Here is a 16,543-nt window from a genome sequence, read left to right on the forward strand (position 1 = left end):
ACCTATTTATGCCAGCAAGTCGAGAACACACTTCCTTTGACTCAACATAATACAATCTTTCCCACGAGCAACTTAAATTCCTAAGACATATTTCAAATTACCCAAATCTTTGATCTCAAATTCAGAAGATAACTGACCTTGTAACATTTGAATCTCCTCAAAGTCATCACCTGTCACAACCATGTCATCAACATAAATAATCAAGGCAGTCAATTTACCACACTGATGTTTAAGGAACAAGGTCTGATTTGAATTACTTTGCCGGTACCCAATTTTCTTCATGAACTTGGTGAACCTGCCAAACAGAGCTCTGAGACTGCTTCAAACCATAAAGAGATTTTTTTTAATTTGCACACCACTTGCTCTCTAATAGAAGTACCATATTCAGGAGGCAAATCCATATAAACCTCTTCATGCAGATCACCATGCAAGAATGCATTCTTAACATCAAACTGTTGTAACGGCCAATCAAGATTAGCAGCTAACGAAAGAAGTACCCGAATTGTGTTAATTTTGGCCACTGGTGCAAATGTCTCATCATAATCCACTCCATACTTTTGAGTATAGCCTTTAGCCACTAGTCTTGCCTTGTACCTGTCCAAGGATCCATCCGAATTATGTTTCATGGTATGCACTCACCGACAACCAACTATCTTCTTCCTGGGTGGTAATGATACTAACTCCAATGTACAATTCTTCTCAAGAACATCCATTTTGATTGTCATTGCTTGCATCCACTTCTCATCCCTCATTGCATCTTGCACTTTATTAGGGAGAGATACAGAAGATAATTGATTCATAAAGGCTACAGCCTATGGGTCGACACATAACTAGCAACGGGGTATTTAGCTTTTGCACTTAGAGTAGGTTCATAGTGTTTCGGAGGCTGACCACAGGTGGAATGACTAGGCAGAGTTTTGGTGGGAACAATGTTTAACATAGAAGAAGGAACACTAGCTAACATAGAAGGAGTATTAGATAAAGAAGGATTAGAACATACCTCGGGTGATGATTGAGCAGATGAGACCACTGAAGGAAAGGGAGAGACAGGAGAACTGTTCAAAACGACATTGGTGGCATCAAGAATTTCCTTTCCAGGCGACTGGTCGGACTGATCCGATCGGCTGGTCAGTAGCTGACTGCCCAAATTCTCTTCTCCAGTAAGTGGCTGCTGTCTTCTTTTTCAAGTTATGTTCCCAAACACTCCAGCCTTGAGAACTCGGATGCCAGTCTCACATCTTGCCCACTAAATGAATCTTCATAATAACAAGACTTATCCCCCTGACAAGGAGTCACAGGAGGCAAAAAATAATATGCATCTTCACTGAACATAACATCCATGGTGACATGAAACTTCTGAAATTGAGGATGATAACATTTGTAACCTTTATGATGAGAACCATACCCTACAAACGCACACATAAGGGCTCTAGCATCCAACTTTGACCTCTGATTCTTATATAGATGAACATAAGCAATACAACCAAAGACACGAGCAGGAAGGGTATTAGAAGATGGAATAGAAACGTAGTTAGACAAGACCTTAAGTGGGACACGACCTTGAAGAGGGGCAAATGGAAGACGATTGATTAGATGAAAAGCACACAAAATGACCTCTCCCCAAAGATACTTAAGCATGTTAACACTAAGTAAAAGAGATCAAGCCATGTCCAGAAGATGACGATTTTTCCATTCAGACATCCCATTTTTCTCAGGTGTCTGTGGACATGAAGTTTGATGTATTATGCCATGGTGTTGGAAATATTCATGAAAAAAATGATTGACAAATTCACCCCCATTATCGGAATGAAAGACCTTAACATGAGCATCATATTGAGTACGAACAAGCTTATAGAATGCTGTAAAAGCAGATAGTACAAAATCTTTGGACTTAAGTAAAACTACCCAAGATAATCAAGTAAAGTCATCAATGAATAACACAAAATATAGCATTCCAAAAATGGTAGAATGTTTAGAAAGACCCTATACATATGAATGAATTAACTCAAAAGGCACAGTACAAGAATGAAAACTCGAAGGATAACTAGACCTATGACTCTTAGCCAGAGCATAAGTTTCACAATGCAGGCTAGACACACTAACTCCTAGAAACAACAAAGGCATGGACTTCTTCATAACTCCAAAAGATGGATGACCCAAATGCCTGTGCCACAACCATAGCTGACTCAATCTGTCAGAACTCAATGTCAGGGCCAAAGTTTGTTCTGGTGCTTGTGTTGGCTCTGCGTGCATGCAATCTAAGTGAAACAGTCTCCTCCTCAGGTTTCCCTTGCCCATGATCACCCGGGTGCACAGATTCTAAAAAATAACATACATTGGATAAAAGGTTACATAACACTTATTTTGTGACCCCAACTAGGATATAGACAAAAGATGATGAGACAATAAGGGTACATAAAGCACATCATGCAATACAATGGATGGTGTAACCTGAACATACACAATACCTAAGACCAGAAAAGACGCACCATTCGCATTAGAGACATGAGATATAGAAGGAGATGACATAGATACAAAGAAGGACTTATCATAGGTCAGATGGTCAGACGCACCAGAATCAATTATCCATGTATCACTACTATTAAAGTCAGAAACATGTAAAGCAACACCAATTTTACCTCGAGTTAAGGAAACATTACCCTTTGAGGGATCTTGCCCTGCAATGCAGTAAATGTCAGGTTTTGGTACCAATTGGATTGCTGCTTTGCCTCTTTGACCACCACTACATCTTCCACATCCTCCAGTATTATTGCCTCCTCTCCAACCAGAGTTGTTGTAGTTAAACCTTCGTAGCTTAAGACATTGATTCTTGAAATGACCAACTTCCTTGTAATAGTTGCAAGTCATTTGGTTATAATTCTGATTCTGTTGATATCCCTAATTCCGTGGTTGATACTGACTCTGAGATGGAACTAGGATAGAATTTCCAATCTGAGGTTGAGGTGTAGGTGGAGGTGTAGCATGGATTGCTAACCCAGAAATTTCAGTATGAAGGTTCTGAGCGGCAGCCTTATTACCTTCATCTCTTCGGATATAGGTAAACGCTTGTTCCAATGTAGGTGGAGTTACAAAACGCAAAAACTCATTCTTTGCCCTTTCAAAGTGAGGATCCAAGCCAGCAAAAAAAAAATGGAACGCATCTTGTCCTGCACAGTTCGATATGAATTAATATCAGCTTCACAAGTCATAGGATTAGAGTTTTGCTGATCAAGCTCTTGCCAAATTGTCTTCAAATTCGCATAAAAGGTTGCAGCAGGTTGTCCACTCTTGAAAGCTTTGACATTCAATTCATGAACACGAGCAAAGTCACTCTCATCATAATATGTAGCAGCAACAGAATCCCAAATTGCTTTGGGAGAATCATATATAGTTAGCAAATAATCTCATTACTTCTGGAGTCATAGCCTTGAGAAGAATTCCCATCGCATTAATATTTTCCGTATCCCATTCATCAGCTTTTGGTCCTGCAATAGGTCTTGCTACACTGTCAGTAACATAGCTCCACTTTCTAATCCCCTGAATATGGATCTTCATAAGTCTCTGCCAGAGCTGATAATTGGTACCATCTAGCTTGACACCAAAACTAGAGTTGTTTGTAACATTGATTATACGCATTTATATGAGTATAATTATATCTAAAGCACTAGAATTAAGTCAATCCTCAAGTCAATTATTATGTAATTAATCTACTTTTATTTATTTTGTAGGAAATAAGTGGAGTTGCGGAAACGAAATAGATTGACGCGAAAATGGTGAAAATTTGAGTTTTCGACAAAAGGATGAAGTTGTAGATTTGTTAATTGCTTAATTAAGCTTAATTGCTTAATTAAGTTGAATTGGTTAATTAATGCAGCATGCACGTGCAGTTTTGTTTAATTGTTTGGAAACCAATTCCAATTGGACATGTGGCATGGCATGGTTAATTGGTTTAATTAAGCATGATTCTCACCTCAGGTTGGCGTCCTCCCCTCACGCGCAGCAAGATTTCTTCCTCTTTTCCTCTATTGTCATGCCACGTGGCCCTAAGTTTAATCATCTCTCTCCAGCAGCACACAGTAGCGACTCACATATACATATATATTCATCTCACACGAAGGAACAACCAAGACACAGCAGTCGCACGACACCACCAAATAGAGGCAGCCCCTTTGGGCTGCTCTCTCTCCTCTCTCTCTCCTCCTCCTCCTCCATTTTTCCTCTTTTCTTTAGTTTTATTTTAGAGATTTCAAGGATTTACTCACACAAACCTTCAAGGATCTATTAAAGGGCTCAACCTCTACAAAATTCAAGATTTGGGTAATTGTGGGAGTTATAATTCAATAGTAGTCATGTTGGCTTTCTAGCTAATTGTGGCTATTATTGTTTTCTCCTACACTTCTCTTTCTTTTCTCTTTGAATTTTGTATTTTTGATGTCTATAATTATGGGTTGTGAGTAATTTTCTTGTTGGGTTTTAGGGTTGTGTCCCTAACCCAAAATTTTGTGTAAAAGATGTTTAATTTAATGTAATGATGCAATTTTCATATGATGGATGCTTATATCTATTTTTGTTGGGTTAAAATGCATGTTTAGGAGTCTAGTCAACTCTAGGGTGTGTATTTTGAGCATGTCTAGGATGGAGTTAGGGGCTTGACTCCCTCTAATTCCTAAGCTAGAAACCTTCAATTTCGTATTCGAGGGGTTATAAGTATGGTGATTTACACCCGTTGCGTGAATGCGCGGGCGGGTCGCTTAGTAGTCTAATTCCTCGATCTTTAGGCCTCTTGATGTGAATTAGAGACCCTTGAACCGGCTCTAATTCATGCCAAGTGAGTTCCTACTACCCTTGAACCGGAGTAGGAATACCATGAAAGAGAATTTCGGTCCTTGAGCCTTGAACCGCCTTGGATACGACTACCGCCAAAATAGGAAATATGCATCTACATTAGATTATCTTCCGACACATGAGATTTGGGTGAAGGAACCTCCCTAACACCCCGACATTCTCATTTTTATTGTTTACATTTCATTTTTATTTTTTATTGCTTTACATTTCATTCTTATTTGTTAAGTTAGAATCAACCCCCAAACATTAAACTCTTCCACTCATTTGTGCATATCCACCACTAGGCTCTTAGTTGTGATTAGGTTTTGGTGAGAACCAAAACCGAGCATTGCTAGGGCTTGGTGCCTTAGATTAATTTTTTTATTTATTTTCTTTTTCTTTTCTTTGTTTGCTAAGTGTCTTTATTTCCGATTACCCAAGGATTGTGGGTTAGCCATTAATCCCCGTGGTACGATAAACTTTGGGCTTAATATTTCCCTTATTTTGACAACGATACGTACGCTTGCGTAAATGTGTATCCAAGTCAAACATTATGAACAACAACAATCTCTCGGGCCATATGACTCTTCTCTCCGAATGAACCCTGAGACTCTCCATCCTTCCCATCGGTAATCTTTAAATCCACCATCTTTTTTTTTTCCTCTTTAAACCCCTACAAATTGTAACAAAAAGAATACCAAAGAACCAAGAAGGATGCGGACGGACACAAGAACAAAAGGGATGAACTGATGGACAAATGATGAAATCAACTTGCAGAAGCAAAAGAACCAATTCATGACTTACAAAAGCAAAAGAACAATTTCGACAAGAAAAACCAAGGCAAGAGAATTAATCAACCAAAAAAGCTAATTCCACCAAATCAAAACGGACAGAATCAAAAGAACCCTATATTCGCAGCAGAAAGAACAAATTGAGTCTGAATGGATCTCGATTCTGATACTAAGTCAAGAAGAACAAAGGAACAAGAGATTTGAGATTTTCTGATATATAATTTACCTCCTAGAATGGAGTATATAAACAAGATACATCAAGACATATTAGGAAACTAATTATAATAGACTAATCATAATAATATATAATACGGGTAAAATATTTATATGGTACCTGAACTATCACGAAATGCACTTTTTGGTACCTACAAATTTTTAGGGAGTCTAATGGTACCTATATTATCCTCTGTTAACCATTTTATTACTTCCGTCAATTATTCCTTTAAAATATGGGTAAAATCATAAAAAACCTATTTTGCATATTTCTTTTACAAATTTTTTATTAAACTAAATTAAAATAAATTAGACTAGGTTAAAAGAAAGACCTAGAATTGAATTTAGTGAATATCTAGATTTACCTACCTAATCAATAGGGGGCTAAATACTGTTTAGTACCTTGTGGTATCGGTCCAACCTCGATTCAGTCCCTCGACTTTCAATTTCATCAAAAGCACCCCTGCAATATCATTTTCTCGTCCAATAGGTCTCTCGGTAGGGATTCCGTCAATTTCAGACGTTAACTACTGACGTGGCAGTCCAACTCAGCAAAAGTGGGACCCACATGGAAGTCAAATACCGAAAATGACCCTGGCAACCAGATATGAAAAAATCCAAAATAAATTTTGCAATTGGGGAAACTCAAACCCACCCCAACACGCAAAGGAAAACCCCAACCACCATGCCACTTGCACAGCATTGATATGTGTCCAATAATATATATATATATATAATATATATATATATATATTTATACCCAACCGGATATGGAAAAATTCAAAATAAACCCCAAATTTTGCAAATGGGGAGACTCGAACTCTGACCACCACACATGCAAATGAAACTGCCAACCACCAGACCACTTGCAAGACATTGATATGTTTCAAACAAAATAATATATATCTGTATATGCAACCGGATATGGAAAAATCTAAAATAAACCTCAGATTTTGAGGTTGGGGAGATTCAAACTCACCCCACCACATGTGCAAATGAAAACCCCAACCACCAAACCACGTGCATCTTTATGGTATGTTCCAAACAAAAATATATATTATTTTTGGATTTTTCCATATCCGGTTATACTGATATATATCATTTTTGTGTGGAATCTATCAATGCCGTGCAAATGGTCTGGTGGTTTGGTTTTAAATTTGCATGCGTGGTGGGGTGGGTTCGAGTCTCCCCAACTGCAAAATTTAAAGTTTATTTTGGATTTTTCTATATCTTGTTGGCCATGGTCATTTTCGGTATTTGACTTCCACGCGGGTCCCACTTTTGCTAAGTTGGACTGCCACGTCAGCAGTTAGCGTCTAAAATTAACGGAATCCCGACAAAGGGACCTATTGGATGAGAAAATGATCTTGCAGGGGTGTTTTTGATGAAATTGAAAGTCGAGAGACTGAATCGATGTTGGACAGATACCACATGGTACTAAACAGTATTTAGCCCTTAATCATAATTATTCAAGAAAAAAGTTATCTCCAAATTAGTATATATTAAATATTCATAAAATAAAAAAAACTAAACAAAAATAAAAGTACTTAAATTAATTGACCCAAGTGTCCCGATAATAGTGAAGAATAAATTGGGTATTATTTGTCTTTTTTTTGTGTGTCAAAATAATTTTTTAATTATAGATATTCAATATATTAAATTCTATAATTCTAATTATGAATGAAAATACTATTTTACCCTTACTATTTTACTCACATGACTGCCACATAGGTTTTTTTAACGGAATAATAGACGGAGGGAGGTACTATAAGGGCTAACGGAGGGATAGTATATGTACCACTGGACTCCCTGAAAATTTGTAGGTACCAAAAAGTGCATTTCGTGACAGTTCGAGTACTATATGGGGATTTTACCCTAACTTCATGACCTAATTACATGGCATGACTCACGCCAACAAATTGCACCCAAATTATTGTTCAGCACACCAATCTATATCTAGTTTCATAACAGAATAAAACTAGCAGCAGCTCATTTTTCTTGCAAGCAACGAAATCTTTATTAAGTTTTAAGTTTAAGAAGCACTAGGCTAGCAAGTAGACTCTGTGGCCCAATGGATAAGGCGCTGGTCTACGAAACCAGAGATTCTGGGTTCGATCCCCAGCAGAGTCGCTATTTTTTAATCTAGTCCTCCGTGATTTGTAACCATCACCTTTGCTCCTTTTTTTCTTTTTTCTTTTTAAATTATTATTATTATTTTAATAATTCATCAACTTCTTTTGATCAAGAGTGATTATTCAAATTAGCTTCCTTTCAAAAAGAGCTGGCTAGTTATACTGTATTCATAAGAATGAGAGAGATAAATTAAAGAGCTAGCTTGGATTTGATTAGCAAACCAATACCAAATATAACTTCCAATAATACAGTTTCCATGACATATATAATATAATGACATTACAAGTAACAAAGACCCATAGATTGGAAATACTATGAATTCATCATAACCATGCAAAACCCTTGCCTTTGATAGTTGCACTAGGTCCTAGAGTTGTCCAAGGCCAACATAGTACTGAGGTTCATGGGGTGCATGTACTCTTCGGTCCCAGTCAGGATTTGCTGCACAATGATCCTATTAGCCTTCTCCGAAGGATGGAACGGATCCCAAAACGCGTACAAGTCTCTGTTCGGGCACAGGTTCGAAAGGGGTGTGCATAGTCCGATCCCATTGTAAGGTCCTTGGCCACAACAGGCTATCTTTGATGTTACAAACCCGTAGGCAGCGGGGTTACTAACGAAATCCATGTGCATTTGGTAGGCGTTTGCGGCAATGAAGACGTTGGACCCGAGATCGCTGTTGAGCGAGCTGATCATTTGGACTAGCTGCGGGTTGAAGAGCGAGGCAGCGCGTTGGAGCTCCACGGAGCACTCCCCGTTTCGGCTATGCATGGCAAGCTCGGCGGGGACACAGCCTAGTGGTCCTGTGCCTGTGACCAGGACTTGACGGGCTCCCAGTTCGTACAGCCTCTGCATTGTGAAGGCAACATGAAGTCAAGTCGATCATATGGTTCATGTCGTACTTAATACATGTACATAAGAGTCACAGATTGCTAGCTTCTAGCAAGTGAAAGACAATTAACTGGTAGTTTATATGACCCTATTCATGTTCGATCAGAGTTTTTAGAATGTAGGGGTAATACGTCTGTAAAAATATATCGAATTAAGTAAAAGAGGAATGTAAAGTAAATTAATTAATTGAAACAAGATGTTAGATGAATTGCCTTAAAAAATTCATGATCGAGAATAATAATTAGGTAAACAAAATAAGTTAGCATGATGGCCGGGTTCGTCACCATAAATGGTTATCTATCGATCATTGCATTAGCACCATTGAGGTTAGGGCTGGCCTGGCGAACCGTAAAACCGAAGGAACCGCACCAAACCGCACCGAAAAACCCGGTTCGGTTCGGTTTTAGGGCATATGTATTTACATTTTTCTCGGTTCGGTTCCTGACGAAGTCTTATCGGTTCGGTTCCGGTTCTTGTTTTTAAAACCCCCTTGGAACCGAAATACAGATGTCAGTGTATAAGTGGATATTAGGGCCGAGCTTATTTCTGTAAAATAGACTCATTCTCATTTGATCAGGCGCCAACATCCGATCCTATCCATTCGATCAAAAGTTCAAAACCCTAAAACTTCTCTAGTTCTCTCTATCGCAGTATCACACTATCGCTCACTGCCTCACTCTCTGTGTGTCCAACGCGTCTTCGACGAGCAAGACCATCGCGTCTTCGATTTGTGTTGGGCTGTTAGCCATCTGCGATCGATTTGGTTGATGCATCCCCGTCTTCGACCTCCATCAATGTAAGTCTGGACCCCAGTCTCATGCTTTTCTTTCACTCCCTCTCTTATCCTTCTCCTTCATCTTCTTCTTCTTCTTCTCTCTTCAAGTTTCAGTCTTTGATCTTTCAATTATTTTCCATCGCCGTTGACTTCAGGCGTTATCATGCATGGACCAATCGGTTATTGATGACATCTTCAGCCGTCTTCTTGAAGTCCGAGGCCGACCCGGAAAGCAGGTGCAGGCGTGCAGCTATCGGAGTCCGAGATCCGACAACTCTGCTCTGCCTCTAAAGATATATTCTTGCAACAACCCAATTTGTGGTATAAAAATTCAAACTTTGTTCTTGTTTGTTTCAAAGTTTCAATTTTTGATGGTTTTTGCTTACTGGGTTTTGTTTACTTGGTTGAATTTGGAATCCTATGTGGTTAATTTGGCAACCCATTTATTCGATTTGATTAGGCAATTACTTGGTCATGGTTGGTACTTTGATAATTCACAAAGATCATATAATAATTTGCTGATACTAGTTTACCGTGGTCTAAATGGATATTATACCAGAAAAGGAACTGTAAGTTTACCATGCACTCGAGCTAGTACTAAAGTGTTAACTCAGAAAATGTCCTTTGCAATCATTATTTTCTTTCTGATACCTACTGAGATATGGATTGATCATACAAACAAAAAGCAGGTCAATGTTTGCCAAAATCTTGTTTTCTCTGAACATTTGCTTTTCTTCTGTTGTGGTTGAATATTATCATGCATTGATATCTGTTTTCTTCCTTTTAATGTCTGCATTTTTTATGAGATTAGTGCTATCTGAAGATTGCCTTTTTTTTTAAAGATACGCTATATTGCTTTTGCAGAGTACTCTTGCTCTTGAGTTATACGTAGAGAACATGCTAAAGTTTGAGAGCGGTGCGCTTGGCTAAGTTGTTCGGGTCTCGGTGGTCGCATATGTTGTGCAACTGCTGCTAGATTTGGATGTATGTATATTGAATGTTGAATTTGATTTAGTTATGAAAGAAATGTTGGCATTTATTTATGATAACACTATCATCTGATTTCTACAGTTGGAAATTGGATCATTGAAGAATTCTCACAAGATCATGGACTATTTCAGATGGAGCTGGAACACCTTTATCTGAATGATGGTAGTGAGGTATGACTGAGTTGGCTTAAACTAGGTAAATTGAAAACATGATGCATGTTAGCTTTGGAACTCTTTTTGAATTAAGGCTGTTTCTAAGGAACTCTTTTTGAGAAACATAGTGTGCTGTGTGGTTTTTGCTTTTGAAAATAGAACTGATGTATAGGTACTTAAATATAGGTACTGGTTTTTTTTAAAGATTAGTGTTTCATCACTGCTTTCTTTCTAAATGTTCTGATTTTGTTCAGTGCATTGCAAATTTGCAATATCATTCTATTCTTCTTTATGTACTGTATTAGGAACTGTGGAGCCAATCCATGATGATGCATTTTATTTACCACAATAGAATTTGATATTCATTTTGTGTGGGATTGATTGGACTGTGTGGGATTGATGGTTTGAGAATTAGGAACTGGGCATTTTTGTATTTACCATGCATTTGAGGTGAACTGGTAAATGGGTTTTCTTTTGCTGTGTCTGTTTTGCTCAGTTTTGTTGTTTGTTAACTGTTAATGAAAAAAATATATTGCATCTGTTTTGTTGTTTGTTAACAATCCACTATGCATAAAGGTCTGAACATTTAGGCAGCTTTGAAGTTCAATTTTTTTTTTTAAATTATCCTAATATCATTGATTTCAGATTTGTTATTTTGTATGCAGATTTGGTATTGAATCTATTGATGGCATTGATGAAGAGGAACTGAGGAAGCCATGCTGGAAATGTTTGATTGTTTGCAGTAATGCACTTTGATGAAATATTGATCATTCATGAACTTTTTCAATTTTAGTTGGTTTGTTTCAGTTTGTTTCAATTTTAGTTGGTTTGTTTCTGTTTGTTTCAATTTTAGTTGGTTTGTTGCATTTTAGTTGGTTTGTTTCAGTATTTTAGTTTGCTGCAAATTGATGCAGTTTCAATATTTTGTGTGTTTGATGGTTTAATAATGCTTTCATCAGTTTCATGCTTTGAGAGTTTGGGAGTTGGCTAGAAATTTCTAATTTGTTATGTTGATGTTGATTGTTGAGTTTTATGAGTGATGGTATTTGCAATATTGAATCATTTGAATGTATATATGGAAATCAGGAAAACTGGAAGCTGCAGACTAGAAAAGGCTGAAAAACAGTTTTTCTGTATGAAAAAACCGAGGAACCGTTAGTGGAACCGAACCGAACTTGGAACCGAAAACCGAAAAACCGAAACAGGACCCGAACTGATCTTGGAACCGAAAAACCGAGAAACCGACCCGAATATGGTCGGTTCGGTTCTATATCGGTTCTTGATACAAAAAACATCATACCCGAACCGATTATGTGTTCTCGGTTCCGGTTCCGGTTTCTGGACTTGAAAGTGTAGAACCGACTCAGGCCAGCCCTAATTGAGGTATAGTTCGAGACCTCCGATCTCATTCCTACTTTATTGTTATAAGCATGAATCTTAATTTGCATGCATGTTAGTTCATTTTCTAATCATTTAATAATGGTCCGATTGCTTGTTGATCTAAGAGACTAAGGGTACGTTTACTTACTTTGAATGGGAGGCAAATGATTACATGATAACATTAATGCGTTTATTAACACATAAAGGAATTGGAATGATTCTGGGTAAAAAAATTCATGGATTTACTAACACATGAAGGAATAGACCTAGATGTAGATCCCACCTTCTTATCAGGAATCGATTCCTGAATACTCAGAAATTTGATTACGAAGGGAGGAAATGAGTTTATGAATCAATCCTCCGGAATTAATACCGATTTTTTTTTTCTATTCCACTTATCTCTGATTCATGATTATTTTTTATTTCAATTAAGTAAACGTGCCACGATTCCTACTAATTAATGTTTTGGATCCAAAACAGCTTTAAGGTAAGCAGATATAGTCACAAGTGCAATTGACCAAGGGCATGAATGAACATTCTTTGGTTGGTGGTCTCACCAACCAAAACATATCTTTCATAATTGCTTGCTCCCCCTTCAGTCACATCACCATTACTACTCACCCTATCCTACCTTCCTGTGACCGGTTCTCAAGACATATATGGATATGAATATTGTACGTAGCTCAAATAAGTAAAAGGGTTTGTTGAAAAAATTAAGTGAGTTGTAATAATGCAGCTGCAGAAAAGAATAGAACTATTGGTACTTGGCTACTTACGTTGAGGATTTTGCGATACTCAGAGATGAGGTAGACGACGTAGTCTGGGAGAGAGTATTGGCGAGACCTAGCAGAGTAGGGAACCAAGTAGTAGTTGTTCACAAAGTCATTTCCACCAAGGGTTATAAGGACCAGGGCTCCGTTCACAAGGCTTTGAGTCTGATCAGGTCCGATTAGGGCACTCACCCTTGTCTGGTATTGTTCGAAGTATTCCAGTTGCTTGGTGATTCTGATTATGTTAAGCTGCCAAATGATGTAGCATACACATATATATTTAGTCATATATTACTGAAAACACAAAAGAAAGTATGAGTTTCGGTGTGTAGTGACGCAGCGTATCATTTCACGCAAATATTGTTCATGTTTAATTTTTAGACATATATAATTATATATGTACACTAAAGACCTAAACTCGGAAATATGTATCGAACCCTATCTATGTTGCCACGTGTTTTATTTTAATAACGTATTAGATGAAAAAAAGACTTTCCGGAGTACTAAGATGTACTTACAAACTGGATTCCAGTGTCATTGAGGATTCCAATCCCAGCAGAAGCAAAGTTGGCACCAACAAGTAGGTTTTGTCCAGTGAGGTGAGGACTCAAGTATGGCAATGTGGGTTCTGACCCAATTGACTCACCTGAAAATATGCAAGACCAAAGTAATGAACACTCACAATCTTCTAAAATCTAGCTAGTGCTATCCGCATGAGAATTCAATCACAATAAGGACAGCCTAAAATGTAAAAAACATACTGATGAGGTCTGGTATGTTGAGGCCATTAGAAAACCGTCCGGTTGGTATGTGAGTCGGGTAGTCGATCCCATAAGGGTACGAGTCGGCCCGGGCAGTGGTGACCAAGTAGTCATTGTTGCCATTGTCCACCAGCGAATCTCCGAAAACAAAGAATGCTCGTGCCTCGGCTTGACGACCAGCACAAGCAACCAGCAGGACCAAAGCAACCCAAAAAGCCAACATTGTGTTTGTATGCATTATGAAAAACCTGGTTGCAAGAAACTCGAAAACCGCTTGTTTCTTGCACAGTTAGCTTTGCTCCACTGGTTAGTGAAGTGAAGGAAGGGCTAGGTATATATATTGCTCATGCTTCAAGTGTCTGGCATGGTATTAATGGCATCTAGGTTAACAAAATTGGGCCACCATATTTACAGAAGCTGATAGTTCTGTTCTGGTAGTTGCTGCATGCATTACACTGTACTGATCCACTATGACCTAAATTGACAACTTCCTTTGTATTTTGTAATTAATACCTGCATTGGAAATTTTGATATAGGTGATTTGACAATCTACTAGCTTTTCAAATTTGCATGGAGTGAAAAAGGAGGTGAAAAATTTGAAGTCTGATGTAGACTCTTCAGCTTTGCTACCTACTTGTTACAGCTTTGAAAAAACCAACTAATTTTTTTAGGCCTAGTGATAGTGGTTCCTATATATGTCACAGATATAAAACAAAGTTCCGAAGCATAAATGATCATCATGATATCATTTTCCATTCAGTAATAACTCTTCACCTCTGTGAGCTGTTGTATCAAATTATGAACAACCAACTTGCATATGTCACAGATATCATTTTTCTTCTCTAAACACACACACAAACACATATATGTTAATATGTATATGCATATTTATATCTTATATATATATATTTTCATTTTTTTTTTGTCTTTCCTTGGTTGAACGGCTGGAATGTGTTAAGCTAGCACTTCATCAAAGTTCATGATCCGGGCTAGTATTTGATTACTGTAATTAGCTTGATAAAACTAGTGTTCCTTTTAGTTCATGCATGGAACGGAAAAAATTCAATCTCTGAGGGGAAAGAAAAACATGCAGCAGTTTTTTGTTAATTTTTTTTTGTTTTTTATCCGAGCTTGCATGCCAAACACACAATGGTGTGCTTCTGTTCCCATTCCAGATCCTCTAATCCGCGAGCCAAGAGAAGCGTATTTAAGCATAATATACAAGGGAAACATGCATGGCACATGCCTGAACTAATAACTGGGAAACAATTTAATGATCTGGCAGTGGCTTATAGCAGTACCCATGCAGAAACAGATGCATATATACCGGCCAGTCTCTGATCGAGTATGTTCAATAATGTAATGCTTGTTAGGTTTATTGACTGAGATTTGCTATAATAAGAAGTCTAATTATCTTAGCAAATACACATTCAAGCTATTAATTAGGAAGTTGTTTGATGCATTTTTAGCTTTGCCTTGCAGTAGAGGTATGATGGATATATACTGGACATGCAAGAGGGGACAGACTAAAGGCAAAAGATCAATAGGCCATGTGGTCAAAATAAATAAGGTGGGGTGAGATTCAACTACTTTTAGAGGTTCTTCGTCTACCACCTCACTGTACATTCAATTGACTTTATTTATGGGAAAGTTTTATATGCGACTTATTTAGACAAGCTGAGGAGATCTCACCAAAACCCCCAAAATGCTTTGTTTGTAATAAAAGCCTTCAATTCCAGATCATTTACATGTCACCAACATTACAGTAATAGAAGGCCCCTCATGAAGGTTTATGGAGTGCGATATATTTTTCATTTGTTGGTATTAATCTTTTGATACAATCACCTTTCACTCTAGATACAAATGGCTATCACTCTAGATAGAAAATTAAGTGTTTTACTCTAGATACAAACCCGTTGCACTAGAAGTAGTGATCGATACTCTTAAAGTCTTAATCCCTTATATATGTTAGAACATTGTTCTTGGTCAATATGCAGTAGTAGCTAGTCATTAAGACGTACTGTCTCAAAATCACAACATCAAGAAAAGAAAAGCAGAACCCCCATTTTGTTTTTCCAGTGAAATTTTCAATTTGCCAAAGCATTAAACTCTCATGCAGCTCCTGCAAAACCACACCTACACACTTATTCATTCCCACAGACCAAGAATGATGCTGGATTGCTGGATAAGAAAATATTATTTAAGAAGATCAAAGCCTGGAGATTTTTATGTGCAGCCATGCACAGCTAGTGTGCAATAAGTTTGGTGCTAAAAAATTTATAACAGATATACTCGGATTATTATATTTAGAAACTTAAGAGCAAATAATAATCAAATCATTCTGAAAAAAGGTTCTCACAGAGTTAATTTTTGTTTTATAAGTTATGTGATACTATATGATGAAATAAGGTTATGAGTTGGTATATAGAAGATTGAATATGATGCCAGCTTCTTCTACAACAAACACTCACATGGCATAGCTAAATTAGACCAGCAGCCAACTGTACAAGAAATAGACATCTCGATCTGCCACAGATCCCCAGATTGGTATGATGACCATAAAGTTAGAAGCCAATCTTTTCAGGCTCTTAAATTCTCACCAAGTACAAAAGGTGAGTTGGTGATGTAGGACGAAAATGAGCCTGGTTTAACCAAAAAATTAGAAAAATAAAGAAGCGGAGTGGAATCAAGAAGAGTGATTGGAAAATAGGTTTCACGCATAATGAGGTTACTAGCCACTGCAATATCCAAGAAAATTTGGTTTTGGACTTTTCGGGTTTCTCGTGCGAAAAGTTAGATTATGGATTGTGAATCAGATTGGAATAAAATTTGGTTAGAATGTCCGTTTGAGACGCATGATACA

At 37.6% G+C, this 16,543-nt stretch overlaps 1 protein-coding gene, 1 long non-coding RNA gene and 1 other non-coding gene across 3 annotated transcripts; 2 read left to right on the forward strand and 1 right to left on the reverse strand.

Annotated features, from left to right (window-relative positions):
- Positions 1 to 7,885: 7,885 nt before the first annotated feature.
- Positions 7,886 to 7,958, forward strand: TRNAR-ACG. The gene has a single exon. It is a non-coding gene; the product is annotated as a tRNA-Arg (tRNA).
- Positions 7,959 to 8,146: 188 nt separating this feature from the next.
- LOC112191873 (GDSL esterase/lipase LTL1) lies at positions 8,147 to 14,002 on the reverse strand. Its single transcript, XM_024331345.2, has 4 exons — positions 13,681 to 14,002; positions 13,438 to 13,565; positions 12,926 to 13,168; positions 8,147 to 8,810 (listed from the first exon to the last, which is right to left on the reverse strand). Exons 1-4 carry the CDS (start codon positions 13,916 to 13,918, stop codon positions 8,322 to 8,324), a joined length of 1,098 nt encoding a protein of 365 aa, XP_024187113.1. The 5' UTR covers positions 13,919 to 14,002; the 3' UTR covers positions 8,147 to 8,321.
- On the forward strand, positions 8,817 to 11,898 carry LOC112191874. The gene is made up of 5 exons (XR_002933171.2): positions 8,817 to 9,648; positions 9,783 to 9,948; positions 10,492 to 10,611; positions 10,699 to 10,787; positions 11,435 to 11,898. It is a non-coding gene; the product is annotated as an uncharacterized LOC112191874 (long non-coding RNA).
- Positions 14,003 to 16,543: the final 2,541 nt, after the last annotated feature.

This window comes from Rosa chinensis, chromosome 3 (assembly GCF_002994745.2).
Source record: "Rosa chinensis cultivar Old Blush chromosome 3, RchiOBHm-V2, whole genome shotgun sequence".
In the NCBI taxonomy this organism is placed as follows: Eukaryota; Viridiplantae; Streptophyta; class Magnoliopsida; order Rosales; family Rosaceae; genus Rosa; species Rosa chinensis.